This window comes from Actinia tenebrosa, unplaced genomic scaffold (genome assembly GCF_029948245.1).
Source record: "Actinia tenebrosa isolate PJP-AT-01 unplaced genomic scaffold, QUT_ActTen_1.0 PGA_scaffold0__85_contigs__length_37466705, whole genome shotgun sequence".
NCBI lineage: Eukaryota > Metazoa > Cnidaria > Anthozoa > Actiniaria > Actiniidae > Actinia > Actinia tenebrosa.
In genome coordinates this window covers 19,057,584-19,073,877 of record NW_028292569.1, presented here as the reverse complement: position 1 = coordinate 19,073,877, position 16,294 = coordinate 19,057,584, and the positions used below count along the sequence as shown (strand labels likewise).

The window sequence follows — 16,294 nt, the reverse complement described above, 5'->3', positions numbered from 1 at the left end:
AGGGGGCAAGCCTCATCACGTTTTTGGTTCAGACAAAGAGCTGGCCGCATAACAGCATCCAAATTGAAGTCTGTTTATTGTTCCAGAGCTACAAAGCCACCAGCAAGCTTGGTAAAGAGCATTTGCTACCCAGAGGCTCACAAATTCAGCAATGTTGCGACTAACTGGGGAAAAACAAAGGAGGCAGTTGCACGCAGTGCTTACCAGAAAGAAATGGGAATTGTGCATGACAATTTCACAGTGTCAGATAGCTATTGATTTGGAACCATGGGAAGCAGCAGACGAGAAAGGATTTTGCTTAAAAAGGGATGGCAATAACATTTTATTGGATAAATCACATGGTTATTACTATCAAGTACAGGCACAACTTTTCATTTGTGATATTGAGTACTGTGACTTTGTTGTTTGGACACCAAGAGGAATATATATTGAGAGAATCCTTCCTGATTTAGAACTTTGGAGAGGAGCTTTAATCAAATCAAAAGATTTTTTCTACAAAGCTATCCTCCCAGAGGTAATAGGACAGTGGTTCACAAGATCTTCCTTGCCATTTGTTGGACAACCAGTAGCCTCAGATGATTATGATGCTTATTGGTGTCTATGTCAGCAGCATATTGAAGGAAGCACCCTTGTTCGTTGTAAAAACACGGATTGCAAAATCAAGTGGTATCACTTAAAATGTTTAAGGATGAGTAAGGAGCCAGAGGAATACTGGTTGTGTCCTGATTGTAACAAGTAAATAATATGGCTGTGTTACAACATGTAACTTAAAATCTCAATATTCACCTTATGGCCATGTTATTTACCATTTCTTTAAAAAGGAGTTTTTTCTTTTTCTTAATTTCAAAGATGGCATTTCTTAAAAAATCTTAGCAATGCAACAGTGAAGGACATGATGTCTATAATTCATTTTATTATTCAATCATCTACTGTCATATAAATTTATATACTAATATTGACAATATACAACCTTTTATATAAAATGCAATGCAACATGGGTTTATTTTTGATGCAAAAAATCAGCAATTACTTATCAGCTTAAACAAAAATCATATTAAAATAAGATATATAGATATATAAAAAATATAATAATGTTATAAAAATATAATCACCATAAAATATAAATATGTTACATAACTTACAAATAAGAAGATAAAGATGATAATATGTAAGCATAAATTAATGATATTTATCTTTGTAATAATAATTTTCCCCATCTGTGTTTTAAGTCCTGTTTTTTAGTAGAAACTGCACCTATACAATGTCTTTTTAGAGTGGTTTTACTAAACTGATAAAACAACAACTAATAACTTACTATAAATTATCTTGTGAAAGTATGATCTTAATAAGACCATTTTGAAATAATAAAATTAAATATTAAAATAAGTTAAAACACTCATTAATAATTCATAAGCTTATGGTCCAATTGAAGCCACCATAAACGTCACGTGCATGAACCTTTATACCCGATAAAGTCCTCTTCATTTGTATTCAATTGATTTTATATAAAGACACATGTGTCTTTATATAAAGACACATCTGATCTTTATATAAAGAACACTCGAATACTATAAGGATGACTTCATCAGGGATGAAGTATGCATCCAAGTTTAGATGAAGATATAGAGCTTCATCAAGGTCATAGTGAACCCTAATGATCTTTGACTAACGTGCCTGTCTTTGCCTTGGCACGCAATACCCAACGTGTGGGAGCTTCTATTGAATCTAGTTGCGCATGCCCGTGACGTCAAATCTCTATCAAAGTATAAAAATCCATGTTCGTGACATGTATGGTGACTCCAGTTGAACCAAAAGTCCTACTCGTTTTTTAAACACTACATATATAGATATATAAAAAATATAATATTATAAAAATATAATCACCATAAAATATAGATATGTTACATAACTTACAAATAAGAAGATAAAGATGATAATATGTAAGCATAAATTAATGATATATATCTTTGTAATAATAATTTTTTCCCATCTGTGTTTTAAGTCCTGTTTTTTAGTAGAAACTGCACCTATACAATGTCTTTTTAGAGTGGTTTTACTAAACTGATACAACAACAACTAATAACTTACTATAAATTATCTTGTGAAAGTATGATCTTAAGACCATTTTGTAGCTTTGAATTAGTCAAATGGGATAATGGAGTCTGAAAGGTTGGTCAGAGCACAACAAACCTTTACTATCTTATCTATTGGTGCAAGGCTATCACCTGGCTTTGCTGTTATTGCTTCTACAGGAAGTGTACTTTGTAAAATGACAAATTTTCTTCTTACAAGCCCTATAACCCTCTCGACATGTATGCGCACATTTGCTATTTTGCGTGTCTGCTCTACAGTACTTCTATAGCAAAGAGTTGTTTCTTACCCTTTGTAAAAGCTGGGATGTGCAACCTTGCCTGATAAAAACCAACATTGTCTTCAATATCGAACCCTCTGTCTGCGAGTACTATATCCCCTGGTTGAAGCTTGCGTAACATTTTATTATTTTCAGTTAGATAGTTATCACTAACTCTACCTCCCCAGGCATTTGAAATAAAGGAAATCACACCTTGAGGGGTTATACCTATGAGGAATTTTACTGTATTGTGGTGCTTGTAATTTGACTATGTCATTGCTCGAGTAATGAAGCTAGATGGTCGGTCTATGAACACCTCAAAGCAATTAATAATGACTGCAACTTTTTTCCCAAAGTTTTGCTGAAAAACTAAGGGCATTGTCTTCCTCAACTGTTCTCGTTCTGGCCACTTAATAAGAAAATCTATCTCTCATAATGTTGATCCACGTATAAAATATCCTGGTGGCTGTAGATTGAGAGATACCAAAGCGGTAAGCAATATCCTGAAATGGAAGGTTTAACTTTATTCTCATCAGTACTAGAAGGAACTCCTGGAATTGGTTCAATGCATTGTTGCAGGTTGTTGACACTTTCTGTGCTACTAGGTGAAATATATGCATTAAAATAAGAAAATGTGGTAAACCAGTATAAAATTTTGTTTTTTCATCATTCCCCCTTAGGCTATTCTCTGACAACTGTAAACTGCTTGACTGCTGTTTCAAATTTTGTAACTCAAGCATCACAGTGTTGATGTAAATATCATTGCAGGATAGGTCAGCCATTGTAATGTCTGTCTGACAGCTAAAATTGGCCACTGTCACAGAATCAGTCTGACAGCTACAATCCTTGTTCCATTCATTTTCAAAGGCTACTTGTGTGTTCTCTGTTTCAAATTGAGATTCAACAAACAGGAAAGATCGTAATTGTTGTGTGTGCTTTAAAAATTACATAGTAAAACATTGAAATTTTAATGGTTTATACAGTGTCAAAACCAGGGTATTTTGGCAGGGGTTGGCCGGCTAGCCAAATCATATTACCCCCCTGTACAGCCACTACCTACACATCCATATTCACCTGACAGTCTGCATCTGCCCCAACCACATCATTGCTCCTTTTGGGGCAAACCATTAGTTTTAGAAATGGCATTATTATTATTTTTTGGCCTTGGCAGGAATATTATTAATGAAAATTTTTACTGAAAATATTCTTTTTTGCTTTTACCCCCCCGCCCCCCCTATTATTTTTCTAATGATATGTTACAAATTTACTTTTTCCAAGCATTTTGCACTTTTAACTATAAATAATTATTGGATATTAGACATACCGTGGTAAGAATTAACATCGGACAAGTGGGGATTTTCGTTGCTGCTAGATGGCGATGTCTGTACATCCATTGAAGGCGGCTTTTCTTGGGTTTCTGATTTCTGCATTTCTTCGGCCTTTCGCTTCTTGCTAGCTCGTTGACTGGCTCTTTCATATTTTTGGACTGAAGCAGCTACTTTTTGTGAAGATATCCGATCATGCCCCATATTCTGAGTAGGGGCCCAGTCAGGATTTAGGCGATCGTAGAGTTTTCCCGGTTCGCCTAGAATGAAGTAAAGTCTTGTTAATTGTTGCAAGCATAGTTAACTATGTTGCAAGTTATCCAGCTAAAAAACTTGCGAGCTCCAATAAATTCAGGGCAAAATTAAAGCAAAACTTACCAGAAATGAAATGACAACCGCATATTCTTGTGTTTTCCAGATTTATGTTCTTCAAATCTCCCCTACAAATATTTGCTATCCATTCTCGTCTTCTAGTACGTCATAGGTTTCCGAACACACGAGTGGGACTTAAAAAAATTAAGTGAAGACACCAAGAATCGAACTCGGTACCTTCGGCACCAAAGAACTACTACAATGCCAACCCCAAACCTAACCCTAACCCTAAACCTAACCCCTAGACCACGAAGTGAATTCGGTTGCGTGGTCTCATTTTTTAGTCATATTTAAACGATGTATCATCAGCGCGTGCACATAAATATTTATTATAGTTTAATTTATGCTATCGTAGGGTACGATTACTTGAAATTTGAATTTGAATAGAATTCCCCTGACAATTCCCGTACACGACGATACAACCTCTATCCTCACTTATGGTTTTGCACTGATTTCCCTATAACTTTTGGGAACCTAAAAAACTTACAATTTCCTTTTTGACGCGAGCTGTTATGTGCACATCCTTTCACTGCACAATGATAAGGCATAACGGATTAAACAGAGTATAATAACGCTGCAATTTGAGATTGTTGACTGTTGAGATTGTTGATTGTTGACCTCGTGCATAAGATGTTGACCTGATATCCGTCAATTAAGCCACCATAATAGCCGACTTCCGGTTTCGAGGGTGAATTTTAACTAGACCCTGGTTCCAGGGTAAGCTGGGATACCTGGAAGAACCTGGTTTCAACATGCATGGTAAACCACAGTTATCCCAGAAAAAAAGACGCTAGGATGGGTGCGGGGTCGTGGGGAGTGGAAGGATGATGGGGTCTTAACCTGGCATTTTTTGCCAGAGGTAGAGTGTGTGTAGACTGTTTGTTTTAAACCATAGGATCACTAGAACAACAAATTTATTCACAGGACCGGAAGTTAGGTATTACTTCTAGATGAAATATGGGTCTGTGCAGAAATGCTGTTGTTTTGACATGGATCCGAACAATAATAAAGTGAAAATATTTTTTTATAAAAACTTCAAAGAGCTCAAAGTAGTGAAAATCATTTTGGATAAAAAGTGTATGCCAAAAGTTAAAGGTATGGATAAAAATCAGTCCAATTTCCAGTTCCCTCATGTCCATTCCATTCCAATTTTTAGCATACGTAATTAAGTCGTGCCTGGGGTCACGCGCTTTGCAAAGAGTGTCTCACACGGGAATTTTGTAACTCGTTATTTGTGAATCGAAATTCTTTACTTAAGACGGTAAAAATCAAAGATTTTCCTCACAGTTGCTTCAATTTTAAAGTTTTTTATGTTTACAGATATTTCTATATCCGAATGGACATATTCTTAAAGTTTAACGAGCTAGAAGTTGAATGACTTAAGGTCAAGAAGATAGGCGAAATATATTCGATAATTTAAATTATTCTTATTACTTCATATTAAACAAAATATTAAAAGGCCGAATAAACTTCTCTGTACTTTAAGTTTATTCGTAGTAGTCTTTGGAGCCCAAACAATTCATATAACTTGACAATCAGCTTGAGTAATCTGCAAAAATAGTACGAAAGTAGAATGAAATACGCTCGGTTTGTTTAGATCAAGAGGGCATAATTCTTTATCCTTGGCTTGTTTTTGAAGCGCTGTTTTCCTTCCTTAGCGCTGATCTTCGGTTACAGAGAATACTGCTTTCAGTAGTTGAACCAAAGCACGTGTAGTTCGTAAAAATAAGCTACGGGCCATTATATTAATATTTCTTGGAAATCCTTGTCACCTTTTCTTTTTTACAAAGAAATTAGAATTTCTAATCCGACTCAGTCTTGAATAACAGCAGTTAACGAAAGAACAGAAGATTTACGGGTCGTTTAGGATGTTTTGTCACGCAGTTTACTTGTGCTATATAACTTTACTTTTAAGAACAACCTTTTGCTTTGGAAAGAGAGGAAAAAGACCGAAAAGAGCAAACTCCAAATGTATGGGCAATTTTTTCCAATGTGAACGGAACACGACCTTGTAACTGGCTTAACATAAACCACGAAACGAAACGAAACGAAACAATAAAATGCGAAACGAAGATTTCGCATTTTACAGATCTTTAAAATGCGAAACCGTCATTTCGCATTTTACAGATGTGTAAAATGCGAAACTACAGACTGTAACCTGAGGCTTCGCGATCTCATGTTTAACTGTAAGCTTACTCACGAAATTAGATGAAAACTGTGTAGCTCCATGTCTTAGAAAATTAGAGATTACTTTGAATCTCAGTGGGAAGAACAGTGTAAACTTTCTATTTACCAAAAGCCACAAATTCATAAACTATATTGAAATACTTCAACTCGTGTTGTTGTGGCGCCATTTTGAATGCACAGGGACCCCAAGCTGTACTAGTTAAACCTCATTGAAAGAAGTTCAAAAGTAAAACCTTTGGCGCTAAATGTTTTTCTCTGGTGTCATATATTATGATTCGATTGGGGTCCCTGTGCATTCAAAATGGCGCCACAACAACACGAGTTGAAGTATTTCAATATAGTTTATGAATTTGTGGCTTTTGGTAAATGGAAAGTTTACACTATTCTTCCCACTGAGATTCAAAGTAATCTCTAATTTTCTAAGACATGGAGCTACACAGTTTTCATCTAATTTCGTGAGTAAGCTTACAGTTAAACATGAGATCGCAAAGCCTCAGGTTACAGTCTGTAGTTTCGCATTTTACACATCTGTAAAATGCGAAATGACGGTTTCGCATTTTAAAGATCTGTAAAATGCGAAATCTTCGTTTCGCATTTTATTGATTCGTTTCGTTTCGTTTCGTGGTTTATGGTAAGCCCTTGTAACTAAACAATTCAAAACATAGAAATGAAAAAAAAAGTTAAAAAATGATATCTTGTGAACTTTGCGATTTCGCATATTCACGCCAAAATAACTATATACATTGATTTATTTAAGGCTTAGCATGTTCAACGTGCTTGAGGTATCAAAAAGCTTATGCTCCTCAATCCTACTCAAGGAGCCGTCATTTCAATATATACATTCAAGATGTAAGTGTGTGATTTGTATATACAAATTTATATGCAACTATGCTTGCTGCGGTCCGAATAACAGGAATAAGCGACAGACCGTGTTTTATATTATTTTGTAAATAGTGAAACGGGACAGAGAAATGGCTAGCAAATACTAGAGACAGAGTTCACTCAAGAGGCCCAAAAGCTTGTTCTGGGACCACCAACTGATTACCACGATTATATGAAGTTCGCTCTCGTGGTAGTGTCGATGGCATGTTCAAATCGGAACTACAGTAATTGATTATCACGTAAAGTCACGTAAACTAACTTAATTACACTAGGACTCTTAAGCAATCAGGTACGAGAAAAAAGTTGTTATAATGTCAATTGTCAACCATCATCTACAAAACAAGTTTTCAAGTGAACACAACACAAAAGGAGCATTGTTTCAATTCAATAAAGTTATGTTTATTGCATGTCGATAAGAGGCTTCAAAAGTGACAGTAAAAAAACTTTGAAGCATAACTATATTCTTTACTAAAGGTAACCACAGTGATCCCCTTTGACCTTTTACATAAAAATTAATAATTTTACAAATTTGGCCTTAATATACGTGATAGGAGCAAGGATGGTGCAGTTGGTTAGAGAGCGGTCTTCTTTGCAAGAGGTTTGACTTCGATTCAGTGACCACACATCCTTGTTTCGACTTCTTTCCTTTCCGTGTAGCTTTAATTAGCTTTAAATACCCTTAAAACGGAGCACTGATGGAAAGAGGGAGACGAAATGAACGCATTGTCGGCCTCAAGTTTATTAGTGAATGACTATTCCAAGCTACCGACGTAAAATAAGGACGCTTTACCTTTATTAGCTTTCTTAGGTATATTGAGAGCTAATGTCCTTCCGGGGCCAACAAAATCCCCTATAAATTATAACATTTTTATATATCATTTTTAGGTTTATGTTTATTTTAATGTACTAAAAGACTTCAGTATGAATAACGTCAAATAAAGGCTTATTTCGAAAACTGACGATAATGTTATCTTAGCAAGTCATGTGATATGTGATGTCATACACCCAAAATCGTTGGGGTGACTGACAGGGCCCGTAACTACAACTCCGCCAAGTTTCGTAATCACAGCTTTTATTGCCGCGGAGAAGCTGGGACAGGGGCCATCAGAGGAGTAGGGCCACCAGACGTTTGGCACGATGGGGTCACCACAGGTGTGTGAGAATACGGCATAGGAAATGTTCGATTTCTGTCTTGCGTCTTTGTAAGTAGCGTTATGGACGGTTTATTGTCTTCGTTTAGCCGGAAAACGCTACTTATAAGTCACGTGACTTGTGACGTCACATTGCCAGGGGGGTTGGTAACCATCAGCGTTGGAATACAAAGACTTTGGTAGTACAATTAAGTCAAATAAAGGTTTATTTCGAAAACTGACGATAATGTTATCTTAACAAGTCACGTGATATGTGACGTAATACACCCAAAATCTTTGGGGTGACTGACAGGGCACGTGACTACATCCCTGCCAAGTTTCGTAATCACAGCTTGTATTGCCGCGGAGAAACTGGGACAGGGGCCACCAGACGTTGGTGGAACGTGCCAACCCCTTCTCATTCTTCGTTGTTGATGAAGGTCTACGGTAGGTCACGCGTAACTGGGAATCGCAGTAATGCTTGCTATTTTAGCTATGACATGCAGCTTTGTCATATAATAAATAACATAAAATTAATGGTACATTCAAGTTTGCTTACAACTTCTTTAACATCTTGAGTTAATATGTCCATTGTGTACATTGACCTTCCTTCTGGATGATCTGTCTCACCATACCCTCTACGATGCAACAGAAATAGTTGAGTGAGTGAGTGAGTAAGTAAGTAAGTAAGTAAGTTTATTCAGAAAAAATGTATTATATATAACTAAACTAAAAAATATCTATAATAAATAAGCTAAATTTTATCTTCGGATATATCTATATACATAATAAATAAAAATATATAATGGAAATGGAATTAATACTACTGATTTGAATTGTATGCACTAGCTAATGTATTGATAAAAATACTCTTCGTTCTTTTTGTTTTTGTTTTGAACAAATGATATTGTAATCAAGTTTCATTTAAAAAGATAGGACGTTTCCACGATGGCGCTGATGTTCTGAAGATAGCCCGTGTTGTGCCTTGCCTAAAGAATAGGTCTCTTGATAAAGACGAACTCTGCAACTATCGACCAATATCTAACCTCTCCTTCCTGTCCAAGATGCCTGAAAAAATTGTTGCCATGGAACTCAAAAGCTACCTTCAGGAAAATTGACTATCTACTTTGCCATCTGCCTATCGTCATCATCATAGTGTGGAGACAGCACTCGAGTTACCAGTGATCTCCTTCTTGCCTTTGATCGTGGCATGAATGTCTTACTGGTGCTGTTAGTTTACCCTACTGCCTTCACGGTCAATCATCAGCTTCTCCTACATCGCTTGAATAACCGCTATGATATAAGTGGTATTTCTCTAGCCTGGTTCCAGTCATATTTGGAACACCGCACTCAATATGTCAGTGTTACCAACGTTAACTCTTCAATGTGTCCTGTGGTGAGAGGAGTACCGCAGGATTTGTGTTGGGCACTTTGTTGTTCTCATTGTATATTAGCCCTATCGAAGACCTTACTATCAGATCTCACTATGTCGAATCTATGTTTTATGCTGATGATACACAGATATACGTAGTTATGAATGCTGAGAACAGATCATCTACCATAGAGAGATTAGAAACTGCTCACAATGGGCTTGTTATGAATGACTCCAAGACAGAAGTTGTACATATATACTCCAGCTACTCACGACAATTGACTGCGCTATCGTCTATCACAATTGGTAATGCTTTTGTTCGAACTGAACCTGGAGCGATTAATTTGGGAGTCTTCTTTGATAGACACTTGAATCTGAAATCTCACATCAATAATATTTGTAGCAGTTCTTGTCTAGCTTTACATAACATTGGTAAAATTCGAAAGTACCTAGATGTACCTATATACTGAACGACTTATGCATTCATCACCATCACGCTAGGACACATGCAATAGCCTCTTGTTTGACCTTCCCTCCCAAGAACTGGAAAAGACAGCACAGACTGCAGAAATACAGAACTCTGCTGTTAGGCTCGTTACGTTATCTAGTCGCAATGAACATATTACACCCATCTTACGTAATCTGCATTGGCTCACTGTGCCCCATCGTATCAAGTTTAAAATCTACGGTTAACTTATAAAGTCATCAATGGCCTTGCTCCTGATTATTTATCAGCCTTGCTGCAACCTTTTAAAAACAGAAGCGCAATCTGACGTCCAACGATAAATATCTTCTAGGTTTCCTGCCTCAAAAACATCACCTTTTGGCAACAGAGCCTTTTCTATATGCGCTCCAAAGTTGTGGAACGAAATCCCGCTCAATAGGAAACAGGAAAACTAGTAAAAAATAATATATATATTTAGGCACTGCCTAAAAGCAGAGCTCTCGAATGTGAATTAAGAACGAAGGTCCACTAATATCGAGCATCGGCCGGTCACGGGCAAAATTTCGATTTTGCTCATTTTTGGTTTGCTGGAAGGTATTACCGAGTAAATAAACGTGGTTTAGTTAGTTTTTCAAAAAACCGCTAAAAGTCTGAGAAATCCGGGAAAAACAGTTGGCCTAGCGGCGATCTCAAAAGTATGCAAATTTTCAGTTGAATCAAACCGGTCCAAAAACAACTAATGCATACAGAAAAGGAAAAAGGTATGAAAACTATATGTTTATAAATTGATAGAAGAGATGTTTGAGACTTGATTGGGTATAAAATAATGGTTTTAGCTATTTTTTGAAAGCGGTCAGATGATATTTAGAATTGAGTGGTATTCACACATAGATCTGACCCTCGCTACGCCAAAAAAAATTTAATCAAGTGCGCAACTTTTTTTCTCAATGAAACTCACGTCATGAACTATTTAGATGTTCTTCTAGAACATATCCAAAAATCAGTTTGGGTTATTGTATTTAGGGTTCATACGGAGGCCGTGAACATTGGGTATTTTCGACATATACCGTGACTGAAATCGACAAGTGTTTGTTGTTTCTGGTCGCTATTTTCTCATTCGTTTCTATTTTCATCCGGAATTAAAGCCCGAAAAAGCATTTTCTTCAAAAAAATACCTTTTAACGTTGCTATTGTAGTTGAGTTACAGAGATGTTTTATTGAATCATTGGTAGATGTTTTTTAAGCTTTGCGTAACACTGTTTGACATTGAGTGAACTCGATTGACGGAGGAACGATGTTCAGACCAAATTTGTTTTTAGCAAGGAAGACATTACTAAGCGAACCGGATACAGGAATATCAAGCCAATTACAACTATACTTGTTAGCAGAGGAATCAAGATTTTCTTTAACCCAAGTTATGGATAAGGTCAGCAACAGTTAAGTGCCAGGATATTTTGGATAGCACGAAACGATTATACAACAGCAGTTTATTCTTAGAATGAAGAGTCTTTAGATCAAAATGCTCTGATTTGTGTTTTTGTTTTGACATTCAAAATCGAAGTGTCAGCCTAGGTGGCAAAAAAAGTTACGATTTTAACGCAAGGAATTAGATCATTTTTGATTAAAAATGCCCATTGACACCAAACTACAAAACGATTAAGAAGATGCTGGTTTTCTGATTCCTGACAACTGATAATAATAATGATAATGAAAAATGAAAAATGAAAAATGAAAAATGAAAAATGAAAAATGATAATGGTAATGATAATGACAATATATATATTCTCTTGATATATATATATATATTTTTTTTCCAACCACCACTTCCGATGAGGGGCTCTTCCTTGAGGTTCCCTCCACAAGCACTACCACTACATTCTATATTTACAACATACAACACTCAACTCACATGTTGCTTTTTACGGAGGGAGGAAACCGGAGATCCCGGAGAAAACCCTCGTGGCAATGGAGAGAACAACACATCAAACAAGCTCAACTCACATATGATCCAGTCGGAGTCAGTGGTGAAAAGCGAGCGGTAAACCACTACGCCACCCAAGGCACCCATGATGATAATGATAATGATAATAATAATTAAGATCAGGTCTAAAAAGCCTATATCCGAAGGCATTCTACACCTTTGAATAGACATTTGTTGGTGACACACTAAGGATATAGCCTAGAACTACAAAAGTTCAGCTATATTCTTGTAAAGAATTATATTCCTATGTAGATTATATTTCTACATAGGATCCTACCAGGTGTCAGAATCCTTTATAGGATCCTGTCTAGGATTAAGTTCCTAAACAGGATTCTTTCCAGGATTATATTCCTATGTAGGATCCTCACACATAGTAGGATGCTACATACATGTAGGAATATAATCCTAAACAGGATTTAAGAACTTAAGAACCTGTTTAAGAACTTAATCCTAGACCGGTTAAATTCCAGGATCCTGTGAAAGATCCTGTTTAGGATTATTAAATTCCTATGTAGGATCCTGTCTAGAATAATTTATAATAATGATTATAATAGTTGAATTAATTCTTAAAACAGCTAGTGCATACATCAATGAGTCCTGATACTCTTTAATACAAAAAGTAAAAATGTATAAATATATAGATATGCATAAGTAATATTAAAAAGATACATAAGTATTAATAATAAAAAATAATATGCATGAATGATAAAGAATATTATAAAATTTTGTAGTTACAAAAAGAAAAGAAAAGACTATATCAATAGCCCTTGTCGTAGATGAGCTCACCACCCCAACAACCCAGCGGTCTCATGATGAACGTAGCATCAAAACGAGACAGGTTGGGCTCGAGCTTCGGATAATTTGCTAAGAAATTTACTACAAATCATCGAGAGATCACTACATTTTGATGGATATCTTTCATATACAAAGAATTTTGTAGGCTTTCTAACTATGGTCAAACACTATATATCTTTTGGATGTACAAACAGAGATTTTACTGGATAAGCCCAGGATCCTGCACAGGATCCTACAGGATTAGCCCAGAATCCTACAGGATATGCCCAGGACCCTACGGGATTAGCCCAGGATCCCACTGGATTAGCTCAGGATCCTGTACAGGATCCTGCACAGGATCTCATACAGGATCCACAGGGAGCCCAGCTTTGGAATCTGTACATGAATAAATAAATCAATAAAGTGCTTTGGGTTTCCTGTGTTGAGATTTGAAACAAGACACCAATGATAAATAAGTCAATAAAGTACTTTGGGTTTCCTGTATTGAGATTTGGTAACTTGATAGCAGATTAATGTAAGAGCAGCTTATAATTCAAATTTAACGTATTAGTGTAACGCACGCCCTAGTAAATGGTAAGAAAGAGAGAAGGGCTGAAACAAGGCAAGTTTATCGTTACATGTGCACCAGCGGTTGATGGGACCAGTGCTAATGAGCTTTAGAGGAACGCAGTCTGAATGTCAACATGAGGAGTGCTGGCAATCGGAATCTGGAATCAAATGAAAACAAATCAAATATTCAAGGAGCAAAATACTTTATGTTATGGTGAGTAAGGTATATTTTTCAAAATATTTGACCGTTAATTTCGTCGTCAGGATCTAAAATCTCATGTTTTTTTCTTCAGGCTTTTGAAAAACTTTTCTGTATCTGGAGTGGAATCCCAGGTTCCACTATCAAGGTTAAATGAAATGTTCTGCAAAGTTCTGGGGAAAGAAAATGGAGTTCCTGATAAAGAAAAAGGACGAATAGGACATTTCCCCTCTGTGGTACGCCAGAAAGTTTGTTTAGAGCGAGGCGGAAAACGAACCTATGTATAATATAAAGGACAATAAAAATAGAATGCTCCATTTCAATGAAACTGTCATGAATCTGTCAAAGTCTATTGTTTGAAAGCGGATATTTACCAGAGAGGTCACGGTTGTAGAGCTAACTGGTCCCATCAACCACTGGTCCACATACATTTAAAGTATGGCTTACAAATATCATTGTTTTGTGTGTCACAGATTAATATTCCCTATAAATAAGACATGCTGTCGTTAAGTTTATTTGTCATTTGATCGTTTGGTGCTGTATTTGCTGGTAATTAACCATGGCAAATTATTTTAACGGCGATTTCAAAATAGGTACTCAAATTAGTTTCAGCCCTTCTCTCTTTCTTACCATTTACTAGGGCGTGCATTACACTGATACGTTACGTTAATCTGCTATCAAGTTACTGGTAGTACGATTACCGGAAATTCAACGTATCAGCGCCTTGTTTCAAATCTCAACACAAGAAACCCAAAGCACTTTATTGATTCATTTATTCATGTACAAATCCCAAAGCCGGGCTCCCTGTGCAGCATCCTGCACAGGATGGTATACAGGAACCTGCACAAGATCCTGTATTATCCTATACAGGATCCTGTAGGATCTTGTACAGGATCTTGTAGGATCTTGTACAAGATCTTACAGGATCCTGTGCAGGATTCTACAGGATCCTATATAGGATAATACACTGTACATAGAATCCTGTGCAGGATCCTACATAGGATCCTAACAGGATCCTGTCCAAGATTATCACCAGGGTTTTAATTAAACGAAGATAATAATAATAACAACAACAACAACAATAATAATAATGACATACATGTTCTAAATTACTACCTTAAATCCATAGCAATCACTCGGTACTCATCACTAAGTCCCTGAAGCTGATATCTCCAAGAATACCAAAACTGAAACATGATTATTGATAGATGCATTGATTTTTGGCTTTCCAAAAAGTGAAGGAGGGTTTTGAAAAATGTTTTTACTGTCTAATGACTTTTGTTATCAAAAGATCCTTTTACAATTCTGTTCAGTAACCATTAACAATAGTTACATGTCCAGGTTGCAAGCAGTCTATTTATCATTAAAAAGTTATTTTACATACTACAGAGAAAACAGCTTGGTGGGAAAACTTTATCTATGAGGGCAGTAAGATTCTGCTTTCTTATATTGTTCTTAAAAGAGGCAAGCATGATACAGTTTCTTGTTACAGAAGGTAACTTAGCCCATAAAAATGGATTATAGTACTGAAAAGAATGTTTCCCAAACCTAGTAGTATTAATTCTAAGTAGAGTGCACGCACTAAACCCGTGAATAATATGTAGTATTAACAGAGAATTATTTTTGTATTCAAGCAGTGAGCGCCAAAAACTATTTTCTTGAAGAAAGGCTGTTGTACAAGGCTAAAATCTTGTTATTCAGAAAGTTTAACTTGTTTGGATGTGAAGATGACCAATAAAAGTGGAACCAAGTTGTTAACCCAAGGCAAACGTTTGAAACATTTGAAAATGAGGTTTAGGCCTTCATTTGCTTAATTCCCATTATTATATTTTCTAGAAAAAAGACTGACAAAGCAACATTCTGACACAAATGCAACAAAACATATTTGTACAATTGAAAATACCACTTCAAACAGGCATTTTATCATAGTACATCAGTTTCTAACTGTTTAAAAAAGGTTTTGTGTGTTAACCCAAGACGAAAATTGGGATAAAAACTCATATGAAAGTCTAGTTTTTGGCGCATTTTGCCATAATAATTGCTCATTGAAAAAAATTTCCTCTTAATTAGTAGTAATTCATACAGAATCCTTTGTTTCCTACTGTTTGATTATCACTACTCTGCGCGAGCACTATAACATGAAATCTGAGTTTCTTAAATTATAATTATCACTAGTAGTGGTAAATAATTCTAAAATGTTCCTTGGTAAGAACTTATGTCCTGTAAGCGATTATATTATCTAGACAAAGTTGTTGTTTTTGCTCTAATAAAATGTTTGAGCTATTATAAGGAAAACTCCATTCATTATAAACTACCCTCTACGGCTCTTTCATCGATTCTTTCTAATTTTCGATTTTTTACAAAAGTGAACATCATTTAAATGACATCATTTACTCACAATTTAGAAGCTGAATAAAATTGATATTTTTTATCCGACACATTTTACTGTGAAGAAAATGTTGTTTGGCTACTTAATTGGGGCCATATAGATACTTTTAACTAAGTTTAAAGTAATTTCCAATTTTTATCCATTTTCATCCAAGTTCCCCTTTAAAAATGTGTTTACAGTAGTTTTTCTGACACCTTGGTTAATAGGGAATTACACCCCATTAATAAGTACAGTTTTGTCCGTCGAAATGGTGTCCTTATTAATGGGCTTTCACTGTAGTTGTTTTAGTTCAGAGCAATCATTGGCACAGGGAGCCCA

At 35.9% G+C, this 16,294-nt stretch overlaps 1 protein-coding gene and 1 pseudogene across 2 annotated transcripts in view; both read right to left on the bottom strand.

The window, feature by feature from the left end:
* The window catches only part of LOC116298236 (epoxide hydrolase 4), a 62,500-nt gene that overhangs the window by 34,787 nt on the left and 11,419 nt on the right, over positions 1 to 16,294 (bottom strand). Inside the window, exons 3-4 of the mRNA XM_031706618.2 lie at positions 14,704 to 14,774; positions 8,806 to 8,884 (exon numbers count right to left, since the gene is read on the bottom strand). Of these exons, the coding sequence (XP_031562478.2) occupies positions 8,806 to 8,884; positions 14,704 to 14,774 (150 nt within the window). The remainder of the gene's footprint in view (positions 1 to 8,805; positions 8,885 to 14,703; positions 14,775 to 16,294) is intronic.
* On the bottom strand, positions 990 to 6,232 carry LOC148913650 (uncharacterized; annotated as a pseudogene). The gene is made up of 4 exons (XR_016119013.1): positions 4,483 to 6,232; positions 4,054 to 4,151; positions 3,675 to 3,935; positions 990 to 3,233 (listed from the first exon to the last, which is right to left on the bottom strand). The product of XR_016119013.1 is annotated as an uncharacterized LOC148913650 (transcript).